This window comes from Phyllostomus hastatus, unplaced genomic scaffold, assembly GCF_019186645.2.
Source record: "Phyllostomus hastatus isolate PE091 unplaced genomic scaffold, TTU_PhHast_1.1 phas_scaffold_78, whole genome shotgun sequence".
Classification (NCBI taxonomy): Eukaryota; Metazoa; Chordata; class Mammalia; order Chiroptera; family Phyllostomidae; genus Phyllostomus; species Phyllostomus hastatus.
In genome coordinates, this window is record NW_025334041.1 from 69,117,742 (window position 1) to 69,144,102 (window position 26,361).

Here is a 26,361-nt window from a genome sequence, read left to right on the forward strand (position 1 = left end):
ACCCCACTGCTGACAACTGTGCATCCACATGCAGTTTTCTCAGAATCTTTGGGGTCCCTGAGGGCATTGACATTTGACACCTGGGTGCCCCCTACACAGCAGAACTATAGGAATCCTACAGGTCTCCAGAGACAACTTCTTTACACTCCAACAGCCCCCTCACTTCAGGCTGGCAGCCCTTCCTTTCACACCCACTGGGATTCGAGGCCAGGATTCTCCATGGAGTCAGGGAAACATAGGCTTCATCTCTCAGAGGAGCGAGTGGTAGGTGATTGAGCCTGCCTGCCCAGCACTCCCTGCAGCCTGCGGCAGCTCCTGGAGAAGGTTCTGAGGTCTGTTGCTGAGGTCTGCCATGGTCATAGTGGTGAGGGTGCAAGCATTTGACTTGTTTGCCTGAGCGCCTTCCCCTCTCAGCGGCACAGTTAGAAAGCCTGGCAGAAGCTCTGGGTAGGAGAAGTTTTGGATTCCACAGAAACATAGGGTGAGGACAGGGGGTTACAGCAGATCCATATGCAGGATGGGGCCATCTTCCAGGACCCAGAGTCCACCCTCTTCCTATCAGGTCCCTGAGCAGTGAATCAGGGACACCTGGGGACAAGGGGTCCTGCTAGCTCACCTTGATGGACCCGGATGTCTAGAGAGTACATCAGAATGTCTATTTCCTTCTGCGGATGTCAATTTTGCCCTCCCACACAATATTAGGACATTTACATCATTTCTATTTCTCAATACACTGCTCCAACCTTAAAGGAGCCAATGTCATTCCCTTTTAAATATGAGAAAATTGAGGCTCAGAGAGGTTTCACGGTGTGCCTGAGGCCACACAGTCAGTAAGCTATGAAGCCAAGTTCGACAGCAAAGCCAGTACTTTTTTCATGTTGCTACTGGGATGACCCAACCATGCCCTGTCTCTGCCTGTCCCCTCTCTGTCCACCCCATCTACTCTCCACACTCCAGGATGGGTCCTTGACACGCCTTCCCCTGGGATGCTCTGGTGTCCCCCACCCAGCTCCAAGGGACAGTTCTCCCTACTCTGGCCCAGCCAAGGCCAGGATGGACTCTTCCAACAGAATTTCTCTAGGATCTATGGGAAAAACAAAACAAAACAGAAAATTTAAACACTGAACCAGAGACACATTCCCAGAGCACAAGGGTTCTCAGCCTTAAGTGACCAAGGCCAAGGCTGCCACAGACTGCTGGGAAACCTCACTGGTTCCGCGAACACTTCTCACGTGCCTGCCCCGGGCTGCATGTCGGGAGGGGGAACAGGTGCCAACGAGGCAGAGCTCCTGCCCCCACCAGGGAGGCCCACCACAGCCAGGGTTAAAGCTCTTTTTGTTTGTTTTGTTTGTGTTTTTAGGGAGAGACCTCAATTTGTTGTTCCACATATTCAATGCATTCATTGGTTGATTCTTGAATGTGCCCTGACCTGGGATGCAACCTGCATCCTTGGGTGTCAGGACGGCGCTCTGACCGACTGAGCTGTCCGGCCAGGCCCAAGGCTGGTTCATTTTCAGGGGCCACATCGAGGCCCTTACCCGATGGCAGCAGGGTTTCCTCGGGAGCACCCCCTCCACTGCTTGCCCCTCCCAAAGGACCTTACCCACTTCCTCCACTGTTGCCCCCCAGCCTCAGTTGCCCATCCAGCCTTACTTTTGACACAATGTCTAGCACAGGCTGGCTTCTCCTGGACCCTCCGCCTCCCAGGCACCTTGCCCCACCCTGATCCATGGGCTCCCGGCCTGCCTTAAGGCTGTGAATGAACGTCTTCCAAGATGACCCTTCTAAGGTTTCTGCCTCCTAGATTTCCCTGGGGCGCAGGTGTCCTGGGCAGGGCAAGGGGTTGGCTGAGGGGGTTGCTTGAGCCTGGGGTGGGCAGAGGAGGAATCCTGATGGGCAGTGGCGGAGCTGCTTTCTGAACAATAGATAAGCAGGGAGAGGCAGGGGTGCGGTGGGGCAGGAGAGTGCTGACTGGTTTGTCTCCTTGCTGCAGTTCCCGGTGGTTCTCGCTGCGGTTACCGGCAGCCCAGCGGTTCCCAGGGTAGCACCCAGGACGTCGTCATTTTAGCCATGCTCCAATCCAACTCCTTCATCTGACAGTGAGGAATTTGAAGCCCAGGGAGGTGAAGGGATTTTCCCAAGGTCACCCAGAAATTTGGTGGCCCCGCTGGGACCACGACTCCAGCCTCTAGACCCCAGTCTCTGGACCCCAGCCAATGCTTCTGAAACAGCTGAGAAAACCCTTTTAATAGTTGCCAGCCTTGTGCCCCTCCTAATTCCAGCTGCCAGGCAAGCAGGGCATGAAAATTTGCAGCTGGAGTAGCTATGTCAAAGTGGCACCTGTCAAGGAGCACCAGGGGCCTGGTGGAGCCGGCAGCCTATGGCCACCCCACCTAGCCCTCTCCTGAGCTAGGAGGGGAGGGCGGGTTTAACCCTTGCTGACCCCAGTGTCCAGGGACTCCTAGCAGCAGGCGCAGGCAGCTCTCACGCTCCCTGCCTCCCAGCTGTGGCTCACTGGGGTGGGAACTGGACGATGTAAGATGTAAGGACGCAGGCTCCACACTGCCCTGGCCCAGCCCTCTCTGTTCTTGAAGCAGCCCAGGTCCCCAGGGGTGGGAGGTAGTGGCATTCTAACTGAGCTCCAGGCCTCTGAGATTGGAGTAGCCCAAACCTCAGCCCCGGAGGGGCCTGCCCCTCCCCAGGGAAAATGAGGGCAGAGCCCTAGCACCCTCAGCCAGGCTCTGCACCTCCCCCACCTGGCCTGCCAGAGGGCCAGGGGCCCAAGAAGGTGGCACCAGGCCGGCAGGCCCCAGGAGGAGCCAGGGCCATCCCAGGGAGAGGCAGAAGTCAGCAGGAGGCGGAGGGAAGGCTCACACAAGGGGGAGTGAGTCACTGAGGACCCGGAAGTGGGCGGGGCCAGGAGTGGGATGGGAGGAAGGGAAGAGAAGGGCAAAGGGGCCCTGGAGTCCCAGGAGTAGAGGGTGGGTATTAAGGGGTGGGGGGCCTCTCCCTTTGAAATCACTGCTAATCAATAGATGACCACAAGGCCAAGCCAAGGGCAAGAGCCTTTGGCCAAGGGCCGGGGAGGGTGTGAGAAGATCAGAGCCAGTGGGCCCTGGGGAGGGAGAAAGCTGACATTCAGCCTCCTTCCAGCCCTGGCCTTCTGACAACAGCCTTCCCCGATGCCGGACGGATGCGGGAGCATAAGGATCCCAGTGTCTAATTTTAGCCAAGTACTCCTTGCCTCCCCTGCTAACAGTGAGCAGAGCCTGGGAGGGTGGGAGCACCTCACTCCTGCCTGGGCCCTGCTCTCATGGAGGTGCCAACAGTCAGGGAGGTCACCCCCAAGCCAGGGTCTCTGCAGGTCAGAGGCGCTGCTGGGCTGGGAGGACCCCTGGCCTGGGGCGGACACTGAGACCAGCTAGTGACACAGTTAAGATTAGACTGGGTGGATTTGTAATCCTGGCTCTGAAGGACCTCAGACAAGATCCTTAACTTCCCTCAGCCTCAGTTTCCTCACCTGTGAGACAGAGATAGTAAGTTCCAATCTCGAATGATGCATGGCAGGCACTGGCCCTAAGGACTCTGAGTTGCCTTATTCCATCGCAGAGGGCCCCAGACTGACTGGTGTCTCCAGACCCAGTCTGCCTCTGCACTGAGCTACACAGGTGAGAAGAACAGCCTGATTCTGTCCAGGAGGCTAACTCAAGCCAACGACTTAACTCCAGGGACCTCGGTGTCTGGACCTTCCAGGAGCTGGGGTTGGGGTGGAGCAGAGAAGGAGCCTCAGGCTGGGGACTCCTGGAGACTGTAGAGGCAATCCCTGTGGGCAGGCTGGGACACAGAGCCCAGGAAGGACCCGACCCTGCCCAGGCACAGCCAGACAGATGGTGGCAGAAGCAGGCGTGACCCCGGTGCCCCCCCATCACCTCCCCACCATGATTTTCACCAGCACGGAAGCCCCCTGCTGCTGCACACAGGCCCCAGGTGCTAGAGCAGAAGTCCCAGCCAGTGTCAGGGCCACAAAAGGTTGCCCAGTACCAACTCCCTAGGGTCACATGTGTCCTCCCAGCTGGCAGCAGCCCATCTGCAGGTGGGGGGTGGGCATGGTCACAAAGCCCCTTCCCAGCAGTCCACACACACAAGGTAGAAGCCATGCAAGGACTGAGGGGGACTTTGTGACCCCGCCTGATGAACCCGCAATCCCCGCTCCACCTTGTGTCCTGGCAGCTGGTCAGCTGGCCCTCCTGCCACAGCACCTTCTGAGCAGGTAGGTCAGGGTGCCTCCTGCAAGAAAGCTCCAAAGAGGAATTTCTAGCACCCCAAATTTCTCAGCACCTGGTCTGAGGCAGGGGCAGAGCCTCAACTCCCTTTCAAGAGTGTTTCCAGATTCTTACAGGGTGAGGGCAGAAGGGGGTGATGTATTTCTAAGCCTTCACACCCAACCTCTTCTCTGTCTTCCCCATTGGTGCCCCCCCCTCACTCAAGAATGGTCTCCAGAGGTAGAAGTGCCCAGCCAAGACCACTCACAGCCCCCTGACGGACCGCCACACCTCCCTGCCTGCCTGCTGGCCCCGCCCTCACCTGCAGGTGTTTACCAGGACTATTCCTGAGAGCAGCAGGGCCTCCGCACCCATATCTGTTGCTCTGAACCCACCTCATCAACCCTCTAACCCTAAGATGGGCTCAGGGTGCAATCAAAACTAGGTGCTGCTCACACGGAACAGCAGGAAGGGATGTGAGAAGAGGTCCGTTCGGGAGCCAGCAGTCCTGGGATCGGCTCAGCTGTGCACACAGCTGAGTTCCCAGCTAAGTTCCCAGGATGCTGCTCCTCAGGTCCTGAAAACTGAGTTGGATAGCAGGGATGAGGCAAACACAAGGCCTCTCCCACGGTGGGTTGTCAGCAGACGATTCCTAAATGTGTGACTGCCTCTCCTGAGTCTGGCTACAGCCCCTCAGGATGGAGGTGTGGTGTGGGGAACAGACTAGGCAACCAGGGTTTCAGACCCGGTTCCCCCACCCCGGGGCTGGGGGTCCGCCTCCAGCCAGGCCACTGAAAAGAGATGGTGCCACAGACAGAACCACACCTTTTCTGCAACGGACTTTCATGACGCTGTGATTTGGGCCACACCTTTTCTGCAACTACCCAGCTGCAGTTTCCTCGTCTGTAAAGGTAGCACACCTGGCAAGGTTGCGAGGCTCACATGAGAGAATGTATTCACAATGAAATGGCAACAGTCCAGTGCCAGCAGGAAAATTTCCTGCCATCTCCAGAGACTGGAGGGAGCCCCTCCCCCGGGCCCATGGGCCTGCCCCTGGCAAGCCCTCGGGCAACAGGAAACAGTGTGGTCAGGCGGAAAGAGCTTGGGCCCGGATAACTAACCAGGTAATCAGACAGAGCTCCAGAAGATCGATCAGCTCAGGGGACAGACGAACTATTCTGATCTGCCCTCGTCAGGCCTCAGGGCCTTGGCCATGGGTGCAGGCTGGTGGGCAGGGCTGGGAACTCCTCAGAGCAGGGCCTGGTATTCTTGGTAAATCCTCAGCAGAGCTCTACATTGCCAAGGACACCAGTTTTGGTGGACACGTGGAGGTGAAGGGTGTCCTTACACTTCCAGATGCTGGGGCCTCACTGCTCCTTCCCGCCTCCCCTTCCAGGCTTCACCCTCCCCAGCACCACCCTAAATACCCCCAGTCTCCCAGTGGCCCCACCAGCAGCCTGCTGTGTCTGGCCTGAGGCTGCCCTCTCGGAGGTGGGACAGGAGGACTGGTGTGTGGAACTCCTTTGCACAGGGACGCTATGGGGCCTTGGGTGCTTTATCTGGAAATGAGGAAACTCCAATACAGACATCATGACTGCATCTCAGTGTGAGGCAGCCTGAAGCTGAGCAGCCCCGCTCCCTCTCCTGCCTGCACTGAAGGCAGCAGCTTAGAGTCCACAGAGAGCCCGTCCTCCCTCCCGCTACCCTCTACTGCATGGGTAGTGCCAGACCACCTCCGCTGGCCCCCACTCCTGCACCTGACTGCCCAGCAAGGCCAGCTTGCAGCTGACTCTCAAAGTGCCAAGTGTACCACACACACGGCACCCTTTTTGCACGTGCTGTTTCCCTGCCCAGAAGTCTTGCCTCTGGGTGTTCTCCCCCAGGTCCCAGCCCAAAGGACACCACCTCCAGTCAGGCTCCCTTTCCTCCTTCCCAAGCAGCTGGCCTCAGGCTCCTCTGACCATTCCGCCCCCCATGGCTCACAAGGAGGAATAGGGGACGCCGCGTGGATGAAGCAGACAGGCAGACAGCTGGATGGGCACCAGCTGGCAACACCTGGAGGAGGGGAGGGCAACTGGCCCGTGCCAAGTCTGCTACAAGTAGCTAAGGAAGAACTACAGTCAGCAGCTCTTGGGAAACTGACACAGAGTGCTTATTACAAAATATCTTTTATTGATAAAATAGCTCAAACCTTTAAAAATAAAAACCTGCATTTCACAACAGGGCGCTCACAGGCAACAACAGCAGGGGTGCCCTGAAGCATAGGTGAGACCATCAGAAGATGTTACAAGCCAGTCCCTCTCCTGGGTCCACCTAACTACCCAGCCCTGCCCCAGGGTGATGCCCTGGCCTCACACTGAGACTAAGGAATGAACGGAGGACTCTCTTTGGTCCTCTCCATTCCTTTCACCCCAGAAAATGCCTCCAGTACCCCTCCCAATCTGCGCAGGTCTGTTAGAGAGCCACCAGTGCCCTCCCAGTGGGCCCCGCCCCAGCTAAGATCCCACAAGCTTACTGTTGAAGTCAAGCACTCCCGGAGGGGACCACTGGGAAACATCTTTCACATGCTCCAAACTGTTCTGGGTTCAAGGGTCTGGGTGGGGGTTAAGAATTAGGAGAAAGAGGCCCCTGGAGCCACATTAGTGGGATAGAGCCACACGGCTGGGTTGGTGGTGGCCAGCCAACACCCACCAAGGTGGGGTCAGTTGTGCATCACAGGGACCTTTTTGGGGCTTAGAGCTCTGTCTGGCGATCCTGTATGAGGCTCCCCAGGGTTCCAGAAGGCCACGGCTTACCTGCCCAAGCCCAGAACCCTGCCTGAGAGCTCTGTCACCCGCCACGGGCTCCCACATCAGACTGTTCCCAGGCTGTGGGTATTTTTAGCTATCTTGGGGAAACAATTTGCCTGCATGATGACAAAAGGCTTATTCCCCATGAGGGGCCCAAGCCACAAAAAACCCTCTTGGTGTTGCAGGTAAAATGTCAAGAAGTTGTCATGCAGCATAATAACTCAAACCTTTGCAGGCACAAGAACGCATTCTCAAAGAAACCCTTTAACTGAAATAGTCATTGTGTCTGCCACTCCCCACTTCCAGTTTGGGGTAGGAATTCACACACCCCAGGCACAGAACAGAAGTCTACAGGAACACAGGTGGTGGTGAACACAGAGAAAGGGGTTTTTATATCACCAAATAATCACATTTTCTGGTTCTCTAGGTCCCCCCACAGAGCTCAAAGCTTTCTGCAACGCCTTTCATCTCCCTGCAGCAAGTAGGCGGCGAGCTATTGTTGCCCTGAATTTTGCAGGGGGTGAAGGCTAGTGATCAGGGATGTCCTGTTGAGGCAGAGGCCAGGTCTCCAGAGGGGCGCCGGGTGCGACACAGATCACAGTTCTAGCTTTCAAAGAAACCACAAATCCAAGAGCGGGGAGAAGGGGAAGAAGGGCCCAGGGACAGCGCCAGCCCATAAACCCCCACCCAGAGCCTGTTGGGGTCCGCAGGCACTCAGTGTGGATGCACAGCTGTCATCGACTCTGCCCCTCCCTCAGCAGCAGGCCCTCTTGGGGGGAGTGGAAAGCTGGCTTCCTGCTCTTTACTGGGGAAGATGAAAAAGAAACAAAACACCACCCGCAAGGGGCCTGCCAGGGACCACAAGGTTCTCAGGAAAGCTTACTGGGTTCCAGGGTTCCAGGAGGGGGGTGCTCTATCCCAGCCTGGCCTCAGCCACACTTAGGAAGGTCCGGCCTCCTCCATTTCTCTGTGGTCTGGCAGGGTGTGGAGAAGATGTTCCCCCACGGCTAAGCCAGCAAGGGAAGGCTTATTATAGTCCCCTGTGAACTGCACCCTGCCCATGCCTCTCCCAGGTGCTCCCAAGATGAGGCCTGAAGGACCTGGGCAGAGACCAGACAGCCCCGGGGAGACAGCCACATAAAACAGGGTAGGAAGCAGGGGGGACCCTGGTGCCACCTGGCACCAACCCCACAAGGGCAGCAGGCAGGCGGCTCACCAGGCCGTCTGGGTCCACTGTCGGCAAAGGATCCTTCGGAAGGCACGACGGAAGTCCTGGTTGAAGACAGTGTAGATGACAGGGTTCAGCGAGCTGTTGCAGTAGCCGATCCAGAAGAAGAACTGGAAGAGGCCATGGGGCACCTTGCAGTGCTGTGGGCAGATGGCACCCAGACTGTAGCTGAAGAAGAAGGGGAACCAGCAGAGCACAAAGACGCCAATGACCACGGCCAGCACAAAGGTGAACCTCTTCTCCCGGGTCAGCTGAGCCCGCCGACGCCACCACTGCCCACCCGCAGCACCCATTCCCCTGCTCAGGAGCACCTGGCCACGCAGGGTGGCCAGCACCTGGGAGCCCTGTGGCTGCTGCAGGGATGGGTTGCAAGCTGAGGCAGGGGATGCTGGCAAGGCCTGAGGCTCACACTCATCGTCATCCTCCTCCTCTTCCTCTTCCTCCTCCTCCTCTCCAACTTCATCTTCAGGAGACAGTCCACAGACAGCTTCCTTTGGATCCTGGCATGCTCGGGGAAGGGAAGGCCAGCTGGGTGGCAAGGCAGGGCTCGCAGTATCTTCAGGTGTCCTCCCCTGCTCCTTCTCCCCAGTGGACTTAGAGTGTCCATTGGCCTCTCCCGGAGCAGCCAAATGAGGGGCCAGGGTTGGCTGTTTGACTGGGGCTCCCCCAGGGACCCGGTGGGGCTGCTTAGATTTACCCTCCCCAGGGCTCCCCTTGGCCCTGGGACTTCTGCGGTGGCTACGTTTAGCTATCAGGTAGATGCGCAGGTAGACGAGGATCATGATGAGGCAGGGTGCGAAGAAGGACCCAATGCTCGAGGCCAGGATGTACCAGGCCTCTTCGTTGAGCTTGCACTGCGGGCGCCCGCGGGGCTGGGGGCCCGGGTCGCCCTTGTAGATGAGAGGCGGCAGCGAGATGACAGCTGCAATGAGCCACACCGTGAGGATGATGCACTTGATGCGGCGCGGGGTACGTTTGGAGTTGTACTCCAGAGCGCGGCTCACAGCCCAGTAGCGGTCCAGGCTGATGGCACACAGGTGCACGATGGATGAAGTACAGAAGAGCACGTCGAGCGCCAGGTACACCTCGCACCACGTTCGTCGGAAGTACCAGTAGCCCAGCAGCTCGTTGGCCAGTGAGAAAGGGATGATGAGCGCGGCCACCAGGATGTCGGCTGCGGCCAACGACACCAGGAACAGGTTCTGCGGGGCTCGCAGCGAGCGGCTGGTCAACACCGCCAGGATGACCAGCGCGTTACCAAAGATGGTGAAGAGAATTAGGAAGGTGATAACCGCCGCGATGGCTGCGGTGGCCTGCACCGAGTAGGGCTCCTGGTGGTCCATGGCAGGGTCGAGCAGGCCAGAGGGGGCGTTGCTTGCCCAGCGCGAGTACAGGGGGCGACAGTGCTGGTCCACCCAGCTAGGCTAGATGAGGGGCTCGCCCTGCTGCCGGTGCTGAGGGTGCTGGAGCCCCATGGCTGGGCCGAGTGGGACCCAGGAGGTTGGGGGAAGACTGCGGCCAGGCACCACTCCCCTACATCCTCTTCCACCGGAGCCCGGTGTCCCTGCCGTCCGCCCTGAGAAGTTTTTCAAGTTGTCCCGCTGCCTGCCCTGCCCTGTCAGGGAGGAGGGGAAAGTGGCTCCCTCCCACCCCCCAGGCTGCCGGACTTGCTCCGGGGCCCAGGGTCCCACGGGCTGCAGGGGCACTCCTGCCGGTTCGGAGGAGGCGCGGAGGCCGAGGTTCTCTCTCGGGCTCAGGCTCCGAGCCGCGCCTGCAGGCAGTGAGCGGCAGCAGGGGAGTGGGGAGCGGAGCAGCGTCTGCAGGAGGGAGGAGACTGGAGGCGGGTGCAGGAGGCGGGGCAGGCGCTGGGTGGGCGGCTTCTGGGTGGAGGGGCGCTTCGAGGAGGACTGGGCGCCGCAGCCTTTCCGCGTCTTGCCCCCGCTCCTGCCCCTTTCCCCCCCGGCCTCTGGGTACCGGAGGTCTGAAGGGCCCGGCAACTGGGATCTTCCAGACGCTGGGAAGAATGCTTGCGGGAGTGGAATAGTCGGTGTGTGCAGGGAGCGAGGACGCTGCGCCGGCGCGGCCGCGGGCACCGAAGGGGACCTCTCTCCGACAGAATACTGGGCTGGGACCGAGCCTGGGAAGTTAGAACGGTGGGCACGAACTGATCGCTGCTCTCGTCGCCCAAGAGCCCCAAGGAGAGACTGGGTGGGTGTTGGGCGCTGTGGCACAATAAACTGCAGCCACACCGGCGCCCGAGAAAGAAGCCAAGTGGAGGGGGTGAGGGAAGCGGGGAGACGGCTGCAAACCCCAACTCCTAATGCGTTCCTGCCCAGACTAGGTTCCCGTCGGGCCGGAGGTGCCGGGGGAGACATTGTGTGGCTGGGTGGCGAGCGCCCCCTGCCGCCGTCTTCAGCCCGCCGGACCGGCATCCCCGCAGTGTCCAGAGCCCCGAAACGCTCCAAGCCAGAGGGGCAGGCGAGTGCTCGGAGATTTACTGCTTCAGTCGCCCTGTTTCTCTTGCAGCTGCCTCGGTTTCCTCCGTTGAGGAGAAAGAGGTAAGAGGAAAACTGGCTTGACTCAAATCTCGGCAGCAACCAAGATGAAGCCAAAGGTTTGTTTGGGAGAGGGGGCTCTGGGCACACAATCTTTTGACCGATAGCAAGAGGATGTCCCCGGACACAGAGCAAGGAGACTTAGTGGGGGTCTCAGGAAAAACGGGTCTCAGGGTCAGCTGTGAAAGGAAGGGTTTCCCTTGCTCCCTGTCCAGTCCGGCTGACTGCCACGTGCACGCTGCGCGCCCCTCTCTGGTGGCCGCGGGAAGAGGAGTTGAGGCAAGAAGAAATTTCCGACTAAACGCACACCCCTCCCACTCCCATCCTGGCCTCGAAGAGCTGTGCAGCCATGGCTCTCCCTCAGGAACCCCGTTCCTACCCACCCTCCTGCTGGCCATCGCCTCTAGGGCCAGCCTGAGCAGCCTCAGGGGCACTTTTTTCTCTGCTTTCAGAGCACCTCATGCTATCACCCCAGACTAGAGTCTGGCCTTGTATTTCTAGCACACAGTGCTGCAGGACATCCTCTGCATAAATAGGTACCTATCCACCCCGGGAAGCAGGACTGGCTTTGGGTCACTGGACCGCCCTTCCTGTCAGCTCCACCCTCGTGGCAGCTGGGAGTGCAGCCTCTCAAGCACATAGACAATGGCTTATCCCTACCCAGTCTCAGATGGATGGCACGCCAGATCCCCCAGTCAAGTGGTATGGGTGGGGAGGTGTGTTCCTCCTTGACCCTGGGCTGCCAGCCTAGCCAGAACCTGTTAGGTGTAAGTGCCCACAGCCAAATTGGTCCAGTATTGGCTGGGCTGGGTTCCAAGCGGGCAGCCAGTCTCTCTTGCCCTATCAAGAGGCACATTTTATGGATGCCTCCTCCCCACTCACTGGGCTGGGCAGGGTCTGCACCCACAGTTGCCAGGGATGGAGAGGTCTCAGTAACTCCTTCTATGAGGAAGGACAGAGGGTGAACACTGGAGCCTGGGGAGAAACCACTTAAGCAAGTTCCCACCTGTCTCTGTGGCTCCCTGTTCCCAGCTGTGCAGTCCGAGAGCCCTGGTGGCCCAAACGGGCTTGGAAAGGACCACTTGTACCCTCTCCAACATACTCAGGTGGGGGTGGGGAGGAGGTCCAGACAACACCACAAGCATCAGCCTTTGTCTCTGGCCCATTTTCCTTAAAAGGCCAGGCCTCAAGGCTACTGGAGAAACTGAGGTTGGAACTACTTTACTCCCTCCCCTGCCCCATTCAAGTCCCCACTGAGGGGTTCTCACCTGAAGGGGCAGCTCTGAGTCTGCCCAGCACCAGGACCTGCTGGGTACCAGCCCAGGTGGAGACAGCCAGAGATGGTCTATAAGCACCCATGAAGCTCAGCCACCACCCCAGGCTCTGTGTCATCTGCTGCCACCTTTCAGCCCCACCCTCCAGACATGCCTCTGGCTTTGGGGGCAGTGGGGACCATTATATAACAGGATTTCTGCTCCTCTCTGCAGCTCTCCATCTTCTCCACAGAGCTCTGGCTGCCTGTTCCACCCAGCCCCGCAGGAATCAGAGCCTCAGGCCACAGCAGGGCTTCCTTCAAGTACATCTGACTTTTCATTGTCATCCTATTCCACCAGGTAGAGTTCGGATCCAGACCTATAAGCAGCCGGCAGCAGGAACTGCCTAGAGCAGGCACTGGTCTGCCTTCCTGGCCCCACCAGGTTGCATGGTGGTCCCTGGACATTGCCCTAAGCTCCCCCATCTCCAGTCCTTTCCAGGGGCTGTTTGCTTTGCCAGAAACACCCTCCTTACTCTCTTTCTGTGCTTGCTGCGCCCTGCTCTCTCTTTATGGAACACTCATCTGTCACCATCCTCACAGACGGAAGGAGGTGCCCTGTTCTCCACGTTCCTTGATTCCTTGATCCCATGCACATAGCACCAGTCTCTGCTCAGAGCACTGTTCTGAGACGGTGTCCAGTGGGTTTCCTGCATCACTCCCTCCATCGGAGCAGACATCCTGTTGAATGGTGACAGGCAGGTACCAGGCAGGCAGGGTGCCCAAATGAAGGTACCCTCAAGGGATGTCCTTGGAAAGGGGGGCCACAGGGACAAGGTGACCTGGTACCATCTTTCCCAAAGAAGGAAGACAGTTGTTCCATTCCTGGCTGTGAGAATGCAGCAGGAGTTATGCCGTCTTAGCTGGAAGCCCTGGACCCACTTCTGCAGGCCTAAGAGGTGAGACTGGTCCCAGGTTCTCCCAGGCCAGGGCTCCAGCAGTGCAGTGCTCGCCAGGATGATCCTCAGACCACCCTGTATGACTGGACCTCGCCCCTTCCCAGACCCTTGAACAGTGCTCTCTAATGTCAGTCAGTCATCTCCCTCCCTCCATCACACTCACCTAACAACACCCCAACCCTGGTTAGAAGTAAATCATTCTACTTTCTGCTTTTGACCAAGTGGCTGCCTTTTCTGGAGCAGAACACTCACTGCATTGACTGGCCTTGCTTTCAATTCACAACCACAAATCTTTCCTAGAGTTTGGTTCCCTCTGTTCAGAATCAGCTTTGCTTTCATTATCCTTTCTCCACCTCTCATCGCCCCCATCCCCTTGGCCTCTGCCCCTAAGCTGTGGCTTTGCCTAACACTCAGGAGAAAGTGAAAGCCATCAGGTGGGATCTCCAGGCTGTCAGTCCACATGCTCCCTGGTCCACTCATTCCAGTTCTAGCAGCCTCAGACGATGCGCACAGTCCCGGAGCCCTGCCTCTGCCCTTGGTCCTCAGTGCTGTAAGCGGGGCCCTCAACCCCTGCATCCAGTCGCTGGTGTGAGTTCCTCAACCTTGAAAATACACTCCGAAAGCACCCACTTCTGCGCATTTCCGCTGCCCCAATTGCTTTTGCTTGTGCAACTGTAGTGTTCCCATCCGTTTTCCACAGAGCAACCAGAATGGCTTTTAAAATATTAAATCAGATCTTATCACTCCCCTCCCTAGAACCCTTCAGCAGCTGCTCCCTGCTGGTCTCGGAGAATAAAACCTTCCCTCTCTGAGGGGCCTGGCTCTGCCTGCTCCCCACTCTGCATCCGCTAGTTCGCACAGGCCTGACACACCCTCTTCCCGCATCAGAGCCTTTGCATCTGCCATTCCTTCTCCAGGTTTTCACAGGGGAGCCTCATCCTGTCATTCAGGCCTCAGTTGAAATGCCAACACCAGAAAGGAATGCTCCCCTCCCCCATCACAAGTGGGTTGTTTTTGTTTTTTTTTTACCTGCCTGTGTACCTCCATCCCTCTCCCCATCCAAATAAACTCATAAGCAGAAATCCGGTCTTGCTTACCATGCTATTCCCAGCACCTACACCAGAACCTGCCTGGCACCTAGTTCATGACAGATGTCTGTTGACTGAATTGATCAGTGAGTCCCCATAGCTATGTGGTTGGGGATCGGAGAACAGGCCACAGACCCTAGGATGGGGTGGCTAGCCACCTGGGCTCTGGTTAACACCCTCTCAGGGGCTGAACCAGGGCTGGACAACCAGGGACAGGGTGAAGCTTGTGCAACAGGCGTAGGCCCAGAGCTGGCCTAGGGAATGGGCTCTATAGTGATAGGTGGCTTCATGGGGAAGGACATGGCACAGGCAGCCTTATCCCTACTCAACCCCAAAGGGGAGGGGTGCTCTTTCCCTTGTGCCCCAGATTCTGCCAGCCTTACCTCGGTCACTGGAGAGTGCAGATTCCAAGACCGGAGCCATATCCTAATGGAGGCATGTGATGGGAAGCCTCAGAGCTGGGAGGACCTCATTGAACACAAAGCATGTCACCTCCTCCAACTATCGTGGCCCTCAGGAAACCCCAGGCCAGAGCCAGAGGCCCGGCTCAGCCACTCAGAGAGACCCGCAGGTGAGGCAGTCACACCCATTTCCTTATACATGAGGGGTACTGAAGGTGCTGTGTCTACCTTAGGGTCGGTCCAAAGACTGCTTAGCAATCTCTCAGGGGAGCTGTCACTTGCTAGGAGCATAGCCAGAACCCCAACTCACTCTAAATTCAGACACCCTTCTCCATGCCTGGGAGCAAGAATAGGATAGCATTTCCCCCACGTGATCCTCCACTGAAGCTAATGCTTGGGATCAGGCTCCTGTTTGGTCCCACAAAATCCTTGACCCAAGAGAGCCTGAGGGCCGAGGCTCAACATCCTGAGAGTGTGCCCGCATGTCCCCTGAGGTGTGCAAAGGCAGAGGCTCAGCCTGCACTCTCCCTCTGGAAAATGGGTATGACCACCTGAGGACCTGCCCAGGGCAGTAAGGAACAGCAGAGGCACTTGTGTGTGTTTTAGTCACCACAGCACCCAAAGCCTAGAGCAAACACCCAACTTTATTTCTGCCTCCAACGTCTGAGGTATCTGGCGCCAGTGGGGCAGGGCATGGACTCCGGTTCTCTTCCATCCCAGGTCACAGAAGAGCGCCACTAGGGGGCTCCTGGCAGGCTCGCAGGCACCCCTGGAGGTGTTCTTTGCTCCCAGAACAGCCCTCACTGAGAAGGCCAGGAGCTGAGGATGACAGGACTGGCTGAAGGAGGGCAAGCAGGGTAACCTGCCCAGCTCGTTGCCACCTTTTAGGGCCTCCTGTAGCCACAGGGGAGAGAAGACTCCAGGAAATAGCAGTACAGAGTGGTAAGGAGCTTTTTGTTCTGTGTTCAGGGTCCTCACATCTTCGCTGACTTTCCTACTGTGCATGTGTAGAGGACCCCAACCTCTTCCTTATCTCCCTGTAGGTGACACCCCATGATTCTGGAGTCTTCCCGAGCTGCAGGAGAGGGAGGTGGGCTCCGAGAACCTCCTGGGGAGCAGAGCTAGACGCTGCAGATGCAGGGCAGCATTCCCAGCACCAGACATCGGGGCAGGAGGCTGCTCCTGAGGTCCCAGCATGGGGCTCCCCTCAAGTCCTGGCCTGAAGGAGAGGTGGGGGCAATACCATTAGTTCACGCTGGGGGACTGGGCTTCAGCTACAGGAGGACTTCCACAGCCTTGAAGGCTAGAATCTTTTTCCTCACCCCTCCAAACCCCTGTCCCCAGATCCCTGGAGAATGTCACCTCCTAGTCCCAGCATCTTCCAGGGCTGAGAGAGACATGAAAGCAGGAAGAGCCAGGTGTTCCTAGCAGGCCTGCCTCCCTCTGACAGACCTAGATGGTCCCTTTGTCCCCAGGAGCCCTTGGGGAAACATGGTGGGGAAGGAAGGGGTAGAGGGAGAGGCCTGGGCCTCAGACAGGGAGGCCAGACTGAGGCTAGAAGACAGGGTTGTCACCTAGAGGGGCTAAGGGTTGCTTGGCCCAGCTGCTCTGGGCTGAGGATGCCCTCCTCGCTTAGGCACAGAAGCTACAGGCTTGACCTCTGGGTATATCCTTGAAGTGACCCAGAGCTGGGTTCCCCAAAGCAGCCTGGATAGATGCAGGCTGCTCTTCTGCTTCTGGCGACAGCACTAGGGGTACAGTGGGCACTTGGGCCTGCCGGGACGACTCCAGGGCAACACCAGGAGTGCCTGCCTTAGCCCCTGAGCCTGTGGAGGAAGCAGAGGCCTCCACACCAAACTTCTGCGAGGCGGGGGCCTCCCACGCCAGCGGGCCCTCGCCAGCCCTGGAGTCACTGGGGTTGGGGCTCCTGGACTCTGCCAACAATGCCTCCAGAAGCCGCTGCAGGTGTGGTCCAGAGGCAGGAGTGGGGCTCCCACCATCACCATGCACCTGGAACCCTGGGGCAGAAAAGACAGGTCACACCCCCAGAATCACAACAGGAAAGTGTGGCCCAGCTGCGGAGAGCCGGAGCTGTCTTCAGTTTTACTCACAGGGAGGTAGCTCCTCCCGTGGATGTGATAGCCCACCATGCCCTGCTGAGTCCAGTGCCTTCTAGAAGTTTTCAAGTTTTTCCATTTATGTGTAAGTCTTATATACATCTGGAATTTATTGCTACATGATGTGAATTAGGAATTTGTTTTTAAAACAGATAACTAGTTGTCTTAGTCTATGGTTGTCCCTCTCTGCTCACCTCTGCAACCCATCTCCCACCACGTCACCCTCACTGACACCACCTCATACAGGGACCTTCTCCAGGTTTCTCAAATCACCCTGCCCCTGTCACTCACCTCTCCCACGGGGACTAGGGCCACTCGGGCTGCAGTCATAAAGCCGGAGGACCCGTGTGATGTCTGAGGTGCTCAGATTCCATCGCTGGCCAATGTGGACACTGGGGTCCCAGAGTGGCGTGATGGTGGGCAGCCCGCGCCGGCTGAAGGCAAGCCTGGAACCCAGCAGGAAGGGGTCTGAGTGTGGATCACAGCGAGGGCTGGCCAGGCAGTGCAGAGGGAGGAAGGAAAGGAAAGGGCCTCACCTCCCGTAGTGCATCACGGAGGTGTAGTCATAGGGCACCAGCATGTTGCTGCTCCGAGATTTGATGAAGTTGATCTCAAAGCCTGAACAAAGTATTTATCAATGGGGAAAGAGAATGGGAGTGACATGGTAGGGGGACAAGGGACTTCCAAGAAGTAAGCTGAGGGGCTCAAAATTACAGCAATGTGCTTCTTTCTACCCCTCTCCCCCCTGCCAGCTGGCCCCTGGTCCTGTCTCTCCTGTGTGCCTTCACTCTTACTACCCCTGACCTGGGAGGCTCCTAAGCAGTTTCCACCTGTCTTTCTTGTCTGCATCTCACGCTCACCTTGCATAAGACTAGTCTTTGTCTTCCTTGAAGCCACTGCCTCTCAGAGCCTTGGATGCCCCTACCCTCCAAGTGAAGAGCCTCCTCCTCACCCGGTTTTACAGACCTGCTAGCTCAGTGTCTGCTGCGGTGAACCTGCATTCCCCACAGCAAGCCCAGCTGTTCTAGCCTCAAGCCAGCAGCACCCAGCGCCCACGTTCGGAGTCCAGCACTCTGTTGGCCAGAGCACCCACTTCTCCACGTCGCCTGGGTGCTCCAGGCCTGGGAAGGGCAGGGTTCCCTCCTCTTCTCTCCTGTCCTTCACAGTGAGCCTCTGAAAGAAGAGCTGAACCCCCGTCTCTGCCCCCAGTGCCCTGAAGCCCCGCTCCAGGCCCAGGCACTTGCACGCCCTCCCCATGGTCACCATGAATCAAATGGCATCCCATCACCTGCCTAAAACACCTGCTCCTAGAGAGTGCTTATTTCTTCCTTAAAAAACAAAAACACCCTTCAGTTATTAAACAATTTGAAACAGGTAATACATTCATCTGGTTCAAAAATAAAAAACTGTAGATATAGTGTCTCCCACTCCATCCACCTTCTGGATGCCCACATCCCCAACACCAGTAGTTACTGCTGACAGTTTGCATGTCCTGGCACAGTTTGTTCGGTATCTATTAACCAAATACAAATATTCTCATTTTTTAAGTTCTTAAGCAAGTTTTCCCATTAGGGTAGCAAGTATATTCACATGTTTTATTGTTAAGAAACAGTTCCTAAGTCTATTAGTGCTTTTTGTTTCCTAACTCATTAATTTCCGATTTTACCCTCATTAATTCCCTCCTGCTTTCCTTTATTTTTTCTTAACTTGGACCGAAACGCTCACTGTGCTCTCTTCGTACTGACAGAGTGGTCAAGTCTGCACAGTTTCCCTGAGCCCTGCTTGAGCCGTGAACCGTTGGTTCTAATGCGCTTATGACTTTTTTCCTTAGAATTCCTCTATTTCCTTAACTCCAGAGATTAGGGAAAGGTTTGTTCTTTGTTTTGGGGGTGTTTTTTTTTAACTTTAATTTTCAAGTGGAAGAAGTATTGTGTTTGTTATTAGTTTTTATGTTTTACTTTACATCATGATCAAAATGTTTATATTAACTTTTCAAATTGGAAGTTTTATTGTTGTCATATAGTAAGTTTTCACAAGTATTCCATAAACACGTGGAAGGGGTATAGTCTGTTTTCAGGGTACAGAGTCACCATCACCCTCTCCTTCCCTACACTAATTCTGATCCCCAATCCCCACGCCCTCAGGCACCCTTCTCTGAGCCTCTAGGATGAGCCTCTAGGATGCTGGTCTCTCTCCGGCACTCGCAGGCCTGACCCACAGCAGGCAGTGGGCCTGCGTGCCCTCTGCCTGCTGAAAGCCTCTGACTCCTCCCTCTGCATCCACACCCCAAACCAAACTCCTCACCATGCATCTCTTCTGCTCCCCTTCTCTGTGAAACAGTTGTCTTCTCACCTCCCAAGTCAGGCTATCCCCCCAAGAGCGCAGGGTCCCCCTGACCAGGATCAAACCCGCTGTACCCAGCACTGTTCCCAGCACACAGGCATTAGGTGTACCGGCCCACTCCCCAGACCAGCCTCCCACGCTTCCTCTGTCCTCCATGCCCACCAGCACCCCCGCACAGGCACCAAGCCCCTGCAGCATTGCCCTCAGCCACCTGCGTCTGACATTGGACACATGCAATCCGCCACCGGCGGGCTCTGCCCGGCTCAGCCCTGCCCCACCCACACGACCATGTGCATGAGGGACTGCAAGTTGGGATACAACGAGCAAGCCTGGTAGGGTACCCAGCAACACGTCCACAGGTAACCGCCAGTGTTCACGAGGACAAATGGTGATGCCCCTGCCTAGACAAGACTGCAGGTGGGCAGGTGAAGGCTTAGAGCCCAGAATGGCACCATCCGGACCACTTCCTAGGTCTCAGAGAGATGGGCACCCCACCTTCCCCATGGAAGACAGGCAGATGGTGGGAGAAATGGACAACCTCTTCCAAATAGCCAGGCAACGCCTCAGACCCTGGGCCATACCTGCAGCCCTCTCTCTGGACTCCTAGACCCAGCCCAGCTTGTGTAGCACCTGGCTTACCTGGGAGGATCTCATTCCAGTTGACACGAATATAACGGTCCCGGTCAGCTCGTGAATGTTCATGCCAGAAGCCCAGCACATGCATGAGCTCATGCAGGACAATGCCCGAGCCCCTCTGGAGACAGGTGGGAGCCAGGGACACCACCTGCATCCCTCCACTGCGCCCCACGCTGGAGAAGCACCTGCAGGGCCATGAGAGTGAGCTGGGTAGGCACCAGCCCAGAGAGAGCTAGAGCAGACCCAGCCCATCCCCTCCTCCCTAGTTCTGGGATAAATGAGACAAACACAGAGTTGCCACCTGGACCCTAGTTCTAGGCTTGCTGTTCCCAAGTCCCTTCACTGCCTGGCCTTCCATGAAATGGATGCACTGAGCCCCATTACCATCCTGGGATACATAAAGGAGGTAGGGACTCATAGTAACACGGATAATGGAAGTAGCTGAGTGAATGTACCCACACAAGGAGACATGAATCAATGCTACCACACACATTAGCTAAGGCCCCCAACAAGCTAGGAAACAGCATCACACTCACTTCAGAGAGAAGGCAGAAGCTGCTTTGAAGTCAAGGGACTTGCCTGGAGTCAGGCAGTTCCTGCACTGTGGAGCCCACATCCAAGGCCAGCACTATCCCACCAAACCTGCACTCGCCTCCCAGACTCTGGAGTCTCCTAGGGATGAAGGCTTCATAAAGGAAGGCCAAGCACCTAACTCTCTTCCCACTTTCTGCCCTGAGTACTATAGGTCCATCTCACAGCAGGCAAGACACTCAGGGTGAGCAGGGGTATTTGGACCTGGGCAGACGGGCCCAGAAAGAGGTTTTATACAATGACTTTGTTCATTCGAGGCTGAACACAGGAGAAAGCTGAGGAACTCACTTTGCATGTGCACACAAACACACACACCCAGAAACACTTACCCGGACATGGGCACGATGGAGATGAAGTCTCTCTGGCCATTGTAGGCAACAAACCTGACGCATGTGAAGCGTTCAAACTCGGCAAACGCCTGCAGGATGACCTTCCGGCTGGGCTCATCTGGGGAGGAGACATCCGGCTGAAACCCCAGCCAGACCCCCACAGCCCTCATGGCCCCTGGAAGTCTGTATGCGGGGCAGGGAACTGAGTCTCAAAAATCACTGAAATCACCCCCAACCTGAAGTGTCAAGAAAAGACAGCATGATCATGTAAGGGGAAAATCACTGGGCTCCAGGCAGAGCCTGGCTGTGTGATCTTGGAGAGGTTGCTGTCCCCCAGCCACTTGGTCTCAGAATGGACCAGACAGTCCCTGGATGTACCTTCCCATCAGGTCCTCCAGGATCTCAACCGCCCCCTCCCACAGCCCCGGAGGCCCTAGGAATAAAAGAGCTTCTGTGTCTATGAGGCTTTTGTTTTGTTAGTTTGTTCCTTTTTGGTTTATATGAGTGAAATCATACGGTTTTTGGTCTGGCTTATTTCACTTAGCATGATACTCTCAAGATCCATCCACATTGCTCACAAATGCAAGATATCTTCTTTACGGCTGGGGAGCATTCCATTGTATATACGTACCATATCTTTATTTTTAAGGGGGGTGCTTCTGGGGAAAGGGATCTTTGGGCGGTGCTGTGAGAGGGGCCAAGGGGATGTAGAGGAAGAGGAGGAAACCCGAGAGGAGCACAGGCTACACTGGGAACAGGGGCGGCAGCCGGGAGGGGCTCGGCACTGGGCTCCCAGTGAACACTCACCGTACTTGCTGGACAGCAGGAAGGGTACCTCCACCACACCCCCGTTTTTGGGCCACTTGTTGTTTGTGGCCGACAACAGGTGGAAGGGACTCTGAGGAGAGAGGGCAGGGTTCAGGGACCCCTGGGGACACAGACCAGCCAAGCTTTATGGCACAGTGTGCCACACCCCAGACCACAAGAGGCCTGAAGATGTAAGTGGCCTGACAGGCATGTGATGATGGGAAGGCCATTAAAGATGGGGTAAAAGCTGGGAAGTCTGCCATGTGAATGGTGGTGCATAACCCAAATGTTTGTTTTATATAACACAGAACTTGCAACTGATTCTATCAAGCCGATAAAACAAAACACTCTGGAGAGGTTGGCTAGGGGTCCCAGCACCCCAGGATGGCCTAGTTCAGAAGTGCTCAGAGCTCCACCAGCAGCCCCTCCGTGGAGCACAGCAGCTCCCGAGCACCCTGAATGTGTGGTAGAAACAGGGCAGTATCCTCCCTGGCTGATACTAAGGCAATACCCTTGGCCTTGGCAGCTCTCATCTGTTCTTCCGCCATCCCAAACCTTCTGAAGCACAGGCTGCACAGCACCCAGCATGTCCTGCCCCACTGGCCAAAGGTTTTACTGGATTCTGCTCTTGTACCCCACGCTCATTGGGTAGTGGGGAACAGGGGCCTCAGAGGCCTCGCCCTGGCCTGTCAGCCTTGCCCTGCCTCCGGGGTTCCTACCCAGCCAGCCCAGCCCAGCCTCATGCCATGCTGTGCTGTCTGCAGGCAGCCTCCAAACCACAGAACAGTCTTGCTCTCACCAGGTCACTGTCCTATTCTAGAGCTTTCTGCCATCCCCAGTCTCCTGAAAGATGGCATTGCTCTCCTGAACAGAGTGTTCCCTTCTCCACGGGCTATTCGCCCCAATTCCCATCCATCCTGCTCCTGTTTTGACTCTGCCTGCCAAGCCCTGCCAGGATGGTGTCTGCCTTACTCCTTGTTCTATCTTCCCCAGACCACCAACACACCCCTACAGCCCCGCCAGCCTCTCTGCCAACCTGTGCTCTGCTCTCCTTTCATCCCAGTACTTCCTGAGCATCTCCCCTGGGCAGGATACCAGGCTGGGTCTTGAGGGCAAAGCCCCCTCTTTCAGGAAGCCTGCCCCAGAGGGTAGCATCTGGAATGCATTCAGGCTAGTTATTCCTAATAGAACATTCACTCTTACTTTGGCCAGATGGGATGTCTACTGAGCTGTGAGCAACAAAGAGATCTCTCCCACGTCACACCCCAAGACACCTGAGGATAGGAGAAAGCTCGGGGTTACTTATACCTACTCACTCACCGGCCGGAGGATGTCCCCCTCAAGGAGGAAGCTGTTCTCTGGTGTTTCCTCAGGAATGAGCCCTGGGAAGGACAGGAGGGTTGTGTGAGCCCAGGCCACCAGAGCACATGCTCTAAGGAAAGCCTTGCAGAGGCCTTGACTGCCAGATCAAGCAACACCTGAATCTGTCCTTCTCCAACTCTGGAGCCAGAGCCCTCTCCCACCCCCACCCAGCACTGAGGCTGTGTGGCCTCAGACAAGTCACGCAGCCCCCCTGAGCCTCAGTCTACAAAAGTGTGATGCTTCTCAGCCTGATCACACCCTTCTCTCATTCAAAGGCAGTCCACATCTCCCATGATCTCCATAGTCCCTACCAACGCCTGCCTCTGCGTTGGAGGCCCTCGGCTGCCAGGAGGCAGCCTTTCGTCCAGCTGTCTGCATCCACCCTGTCCCAAGCCACATCCCCCAGAGCACGTCCTGGGCTCTGCTGTCTCACCTCGTGCCCCATCTAGTCCCTGCCCTTCTGGGGGTGGTATTCAGGACCCTTCTGGTGGCAAGTAACAGCAATATCAGCCCAAATGACATAAAAGTAGAGTGAGCACTGGCTCCAAGGAGACTGGCTCTCTCCTTCTCCCTGCCTCCCTCACCTTCTCAGCTTGCCTCCCCTCTCCTTTTCTTTCTTTCCCCCCACCCTCTCCTTTGCTGACTCCATTTTCTGCCACAGCTGCAACCCCTCCCCATGACTGCTTTCGAAACATCTGAGCCTCATGAGGAATCCTGGAAAAAGGCCTGACACCCTGGAGGTGCCTGAGGTTGGGCTCCCTAGAAGCAGAGCCAGAGCTGGGAGCCACCAGGAAAGTTTCCCAAGGGACAAAGGAATGCTGGAGAGCTTGGAGGAAGAACAGTATTCAGCTGGAAGGCAGCCTCAGCCTGATCCTAGGGGAGGCCTGGGCTCCCATGGCACCATGGTCTTGTCCCACCTTGAGGCAGGGGCCAGACCTATGTACCTGACAGTTACTGTGGACCCCCAAGGGCAGGGAAGGGAGCAACTGCCCAACAACCCCGGCCGAAGGCCTGCAGCTGCATGGTCTCAGCAGCCAGCATTTCCAGCAGCTGGGACCAAGTGCTTCCCAGCTGCTACAGGAAGCTCATGGATCCATAATTGTCTGTGCTGCCAGCAACAACAGTAGCTAAAAGCTTTCTCTATCGCATCTAAAAACCAATGCCAGGAAAGCCTCAGTTTGAGTCTGGCTACCTCCAGACAGGTCAAAGTCACCAAAAGGTGGTGTCCTGTCCTGCTCCAGCTCCAGCTCCAGCTCAGCAGGGCCGGGGCTCCCGGCTGGCTTACAGAGAAAGAAGTGAGCAGACCACGTGGTGACTACCTCACCCGGGGTCCCATCCCTCAAGGCCTCTCCACTCCCCCAAGGAAAGCTTCTAACATCCGACCCCCAGTCTGTGCTTCTATTGGCCGTGGACCCAGCACATCCACATGTCCTCATGCTCCACCAGAGACCCCAGTCAAGGAGGCCATGGGGCTCGTGCATCACTGTCTCTCTGCAACCCCGGCTCATTCCCGCACGTCTGCAGGCCATGCGCAGCCGGTGGCCCATGTTTCACACAGCCAAGGCACAGAGAGCCCTGTACTTTTATCAGGCCATTTATAAAAGCCTATGCTTCCCCCTTCCTATAAAAATAACAAGCATTGGAGAAGACAGAAAAACAGACGTGGAAGAAGCGGAAGGTAGAGCCACTCCTCCAGAGCCCTCAAGTAAGCCACACGCTTCCTTCCAGCTTTTTCTGCCCGTCAGAGCAGTTAGCACAGTTATCACCACACTACGTGGTCAGTGTCATACCCTGCCACCCCACGACAAAACACAGTGTCCTCACCTTGGTTAATCGCAGGGATGTCCTTGTCCCAAGATGTCTGGGTCTCCTCAGGGGTCAGGTCTTCCGAGAAGCTGCTCCCACAGACTTCTGTACAGCTGGAGGCTGCGGGCGCTCCTAGGATCAAACCTGGCCCAGACACGCAGGGCCCATGGGGCCCCCATTGTGGGAGAGGATGTTGGAACATGGGGTGGGGGTGCGTGACCCTCCTCTAAGGGAGGTCTCAGGCAAGGAGTCCTGGGAGCCTGCCCCGCCTCCCCTCTCAGCCCCCGCTGGTGCCAAGCCCTAGCCTCGACAACTCTGAGGAAGAAGCTCCCTTAGCGGGACAGCTGAGCCCCAAAAGAGTGTGTGGGTGCCTGAGGTAGAGGGGGCAGCAGGAAGGAGGGCCAGGGGACAGACCTCAGGCTGCAACATAATGACACAGTGAGGGCTAGCCTCAGATCCTGCCCTACAGTGCCCTTCTCAGCCTAGGCCTCAACCTGGGCAAGCCCAGCCCAGGCAGCAGAGCCCGAAGAACCAGGAGTCTGGAGTGCCGCACCTTCCAGGCGGGCCCTCTGCTCCCAGGGTTTTCAGGAGGCCTCCCCGGGGGGCCCTCAGGAGCTGACTCTAGGATTATCCCTGAAGAGCCCATTCTTGAGCCATTCAGACCAATTCAGAGCCCTGCAGGCTCCAGTCACACCCTCTGGCCCCTCCCAGCACCTCTGCAGGCTGGAGCCAAAACAGGAGGGTGAGGCAGCTGCTTACCTGGCAAACAGAGCAGACCCAGCACCGAAGGCCAGAGACCCCCCATGCTTGTGCTGTCTGCCGTGAGCCCAGTAGCCCCAAAAGAAGCAGGAGCTGCAATCCAGGCAGGAAGAGGCAACCTAATTACAGACTTAGAGCCACCCCCCACCCTTAAATAGCAGCTACTCCAGCCCCCACCTGCAACCCCTCCCCAATCAACTCCATATGCAGACCCTCTCCAACCAACTCCTCCTGCAGCCCCGCCCACTCCTGCCTGTGCTCCCCACCTCCGGCCTCTGGGAAGCTCTAGGTGTCCAAGAGTTCTCCAGTCCCTGTGGAAGGTGCAGGAACTTTACACAGTGGGGTTAACAACAAATCCCATTTTACATTCTGGTCGAATCCTTTCTGGCCTGGCTAAAGTGGATGAGAGTGGAGAGAAGCTGGGTACAAGGCTCCCCGGGGAGAGGCATCCCACTGGGGCTCTGCCTCTGCTGAGGCTCCCTCCCACCACCAGGGGGCAGAGAGGAAGAAAGGTGCTGAGGCTCAGTGCTGGGAGGGGCCTCATCCTCCAGCACAGGGAAATGCTTTTCTTGACTCTGCCTGCGCTCAGATGTGGGAAAAGCAGCCTGAGACCCAGAGGCTCCCCCAATCTATCTGTAAAGGAGAATATGTTCACTACATTTTTATGAGCTTTTATTTTCGCATACATACAGAAAAGGATACAATCACAAGTGCAGGAATCAGGGAAAGTTCACAAGCTGAACGCCTGCTGTAAGCAACGCCCCAGAGAGGCCCGCTATGAGGAAGGGAGAATTCTTGGATACCTAGACCGTTGCGTGGGTGCTCCCCTGTTATCCCCACAACAGCCTTGCAGAAACAGCTTTGCAAAATCAGCATTTAGCCCCATTTCACAGGTTCAGAAACTAAAGCTCCTTGTCCCTCTTCCTGCTCCTCTGAATCCCCTCGGCCTTTCAAGAGGCCTGCCCTCAGAGTGCAGTCATCACGGATCTGCCTGGACTAATCTCCTGGAGGCCGAGGATTTGGGGGCTCTAGTAAAGGGAAGCCACAGAACCAAAGATGCTAGTTATTGTCCTCAAG

At 56.8% G+C, this 26,361-nt stretch overlaps 2 protein-coding genes and 1 long non-coding RNA gene across 3 annotated transcripts; 1 reads left to right on the forward strand and 2 right to left on the reverse strand.

Annotated features, from left to right (window-relative positions):
- Window positions 1-6,414: 6,414 nt before the first annotated feature.
- ADRA2B (adrenoceptor alpha 2B) lies at window positions 6,415-10,046 on the reverse strand. Its single transcript, XM_045828004.1, has one exon. The coding sequence runs from the start codon at window positions 9,620-9,622 to the stop codon at window positions 8,264-8,266; it is 1,359 nt and encodes a 452-aa protein (XP_045683960.1). The 5' UTR covers window positions 9,623-10,046; the 3' UTR covers window positions 6,415-8,263.
- An 830-nt stretch (window positions 10,047-10,876) lies between these two features.
- LOC123811075 lies at window positions 10,877-13,542 on the forward strand. The gene is made up of 3 exons (XR_006784347.1): window positions 10,877-10,893; window positions 12,322-12,447; window positions 13,531-13,542. It is a non-coding gene; the product is annotated as an uncharacterized LOC123811075 (long non-coding RNA).
- Window positions 13,543-16,166: 2,624 nt separating this feature from the next.
- ASTL (astacin like metalloendopeptidase) lies at window positions 16,167-25,330 on the reverse strand. The gene is made up of 9 exons (XM_045827273.1): window positions 25,285-25,330; window positions 24,544-24,669; window positions 22,678-22,739; window positions 21,358-21,448; window positions 20,551-20,668; window positions 19,634-19,815; window positions 17,188-17,269; window positions 16,943-17,097; window positions 16,167-16,552 (listed from the first exon to the last, which is right to left on the reverse strand). The coding sequence occupies exons 1-9, from the start codon at window positions 25,328-25,330 to the stop codon at window positions 16,167-16,169; spliced, it is 1,248 nt and encodes a 415-aa protein (XP_045683229.1).
- Window positions 25,331-26,361: the final 1,031 nt, after the last annotated feature.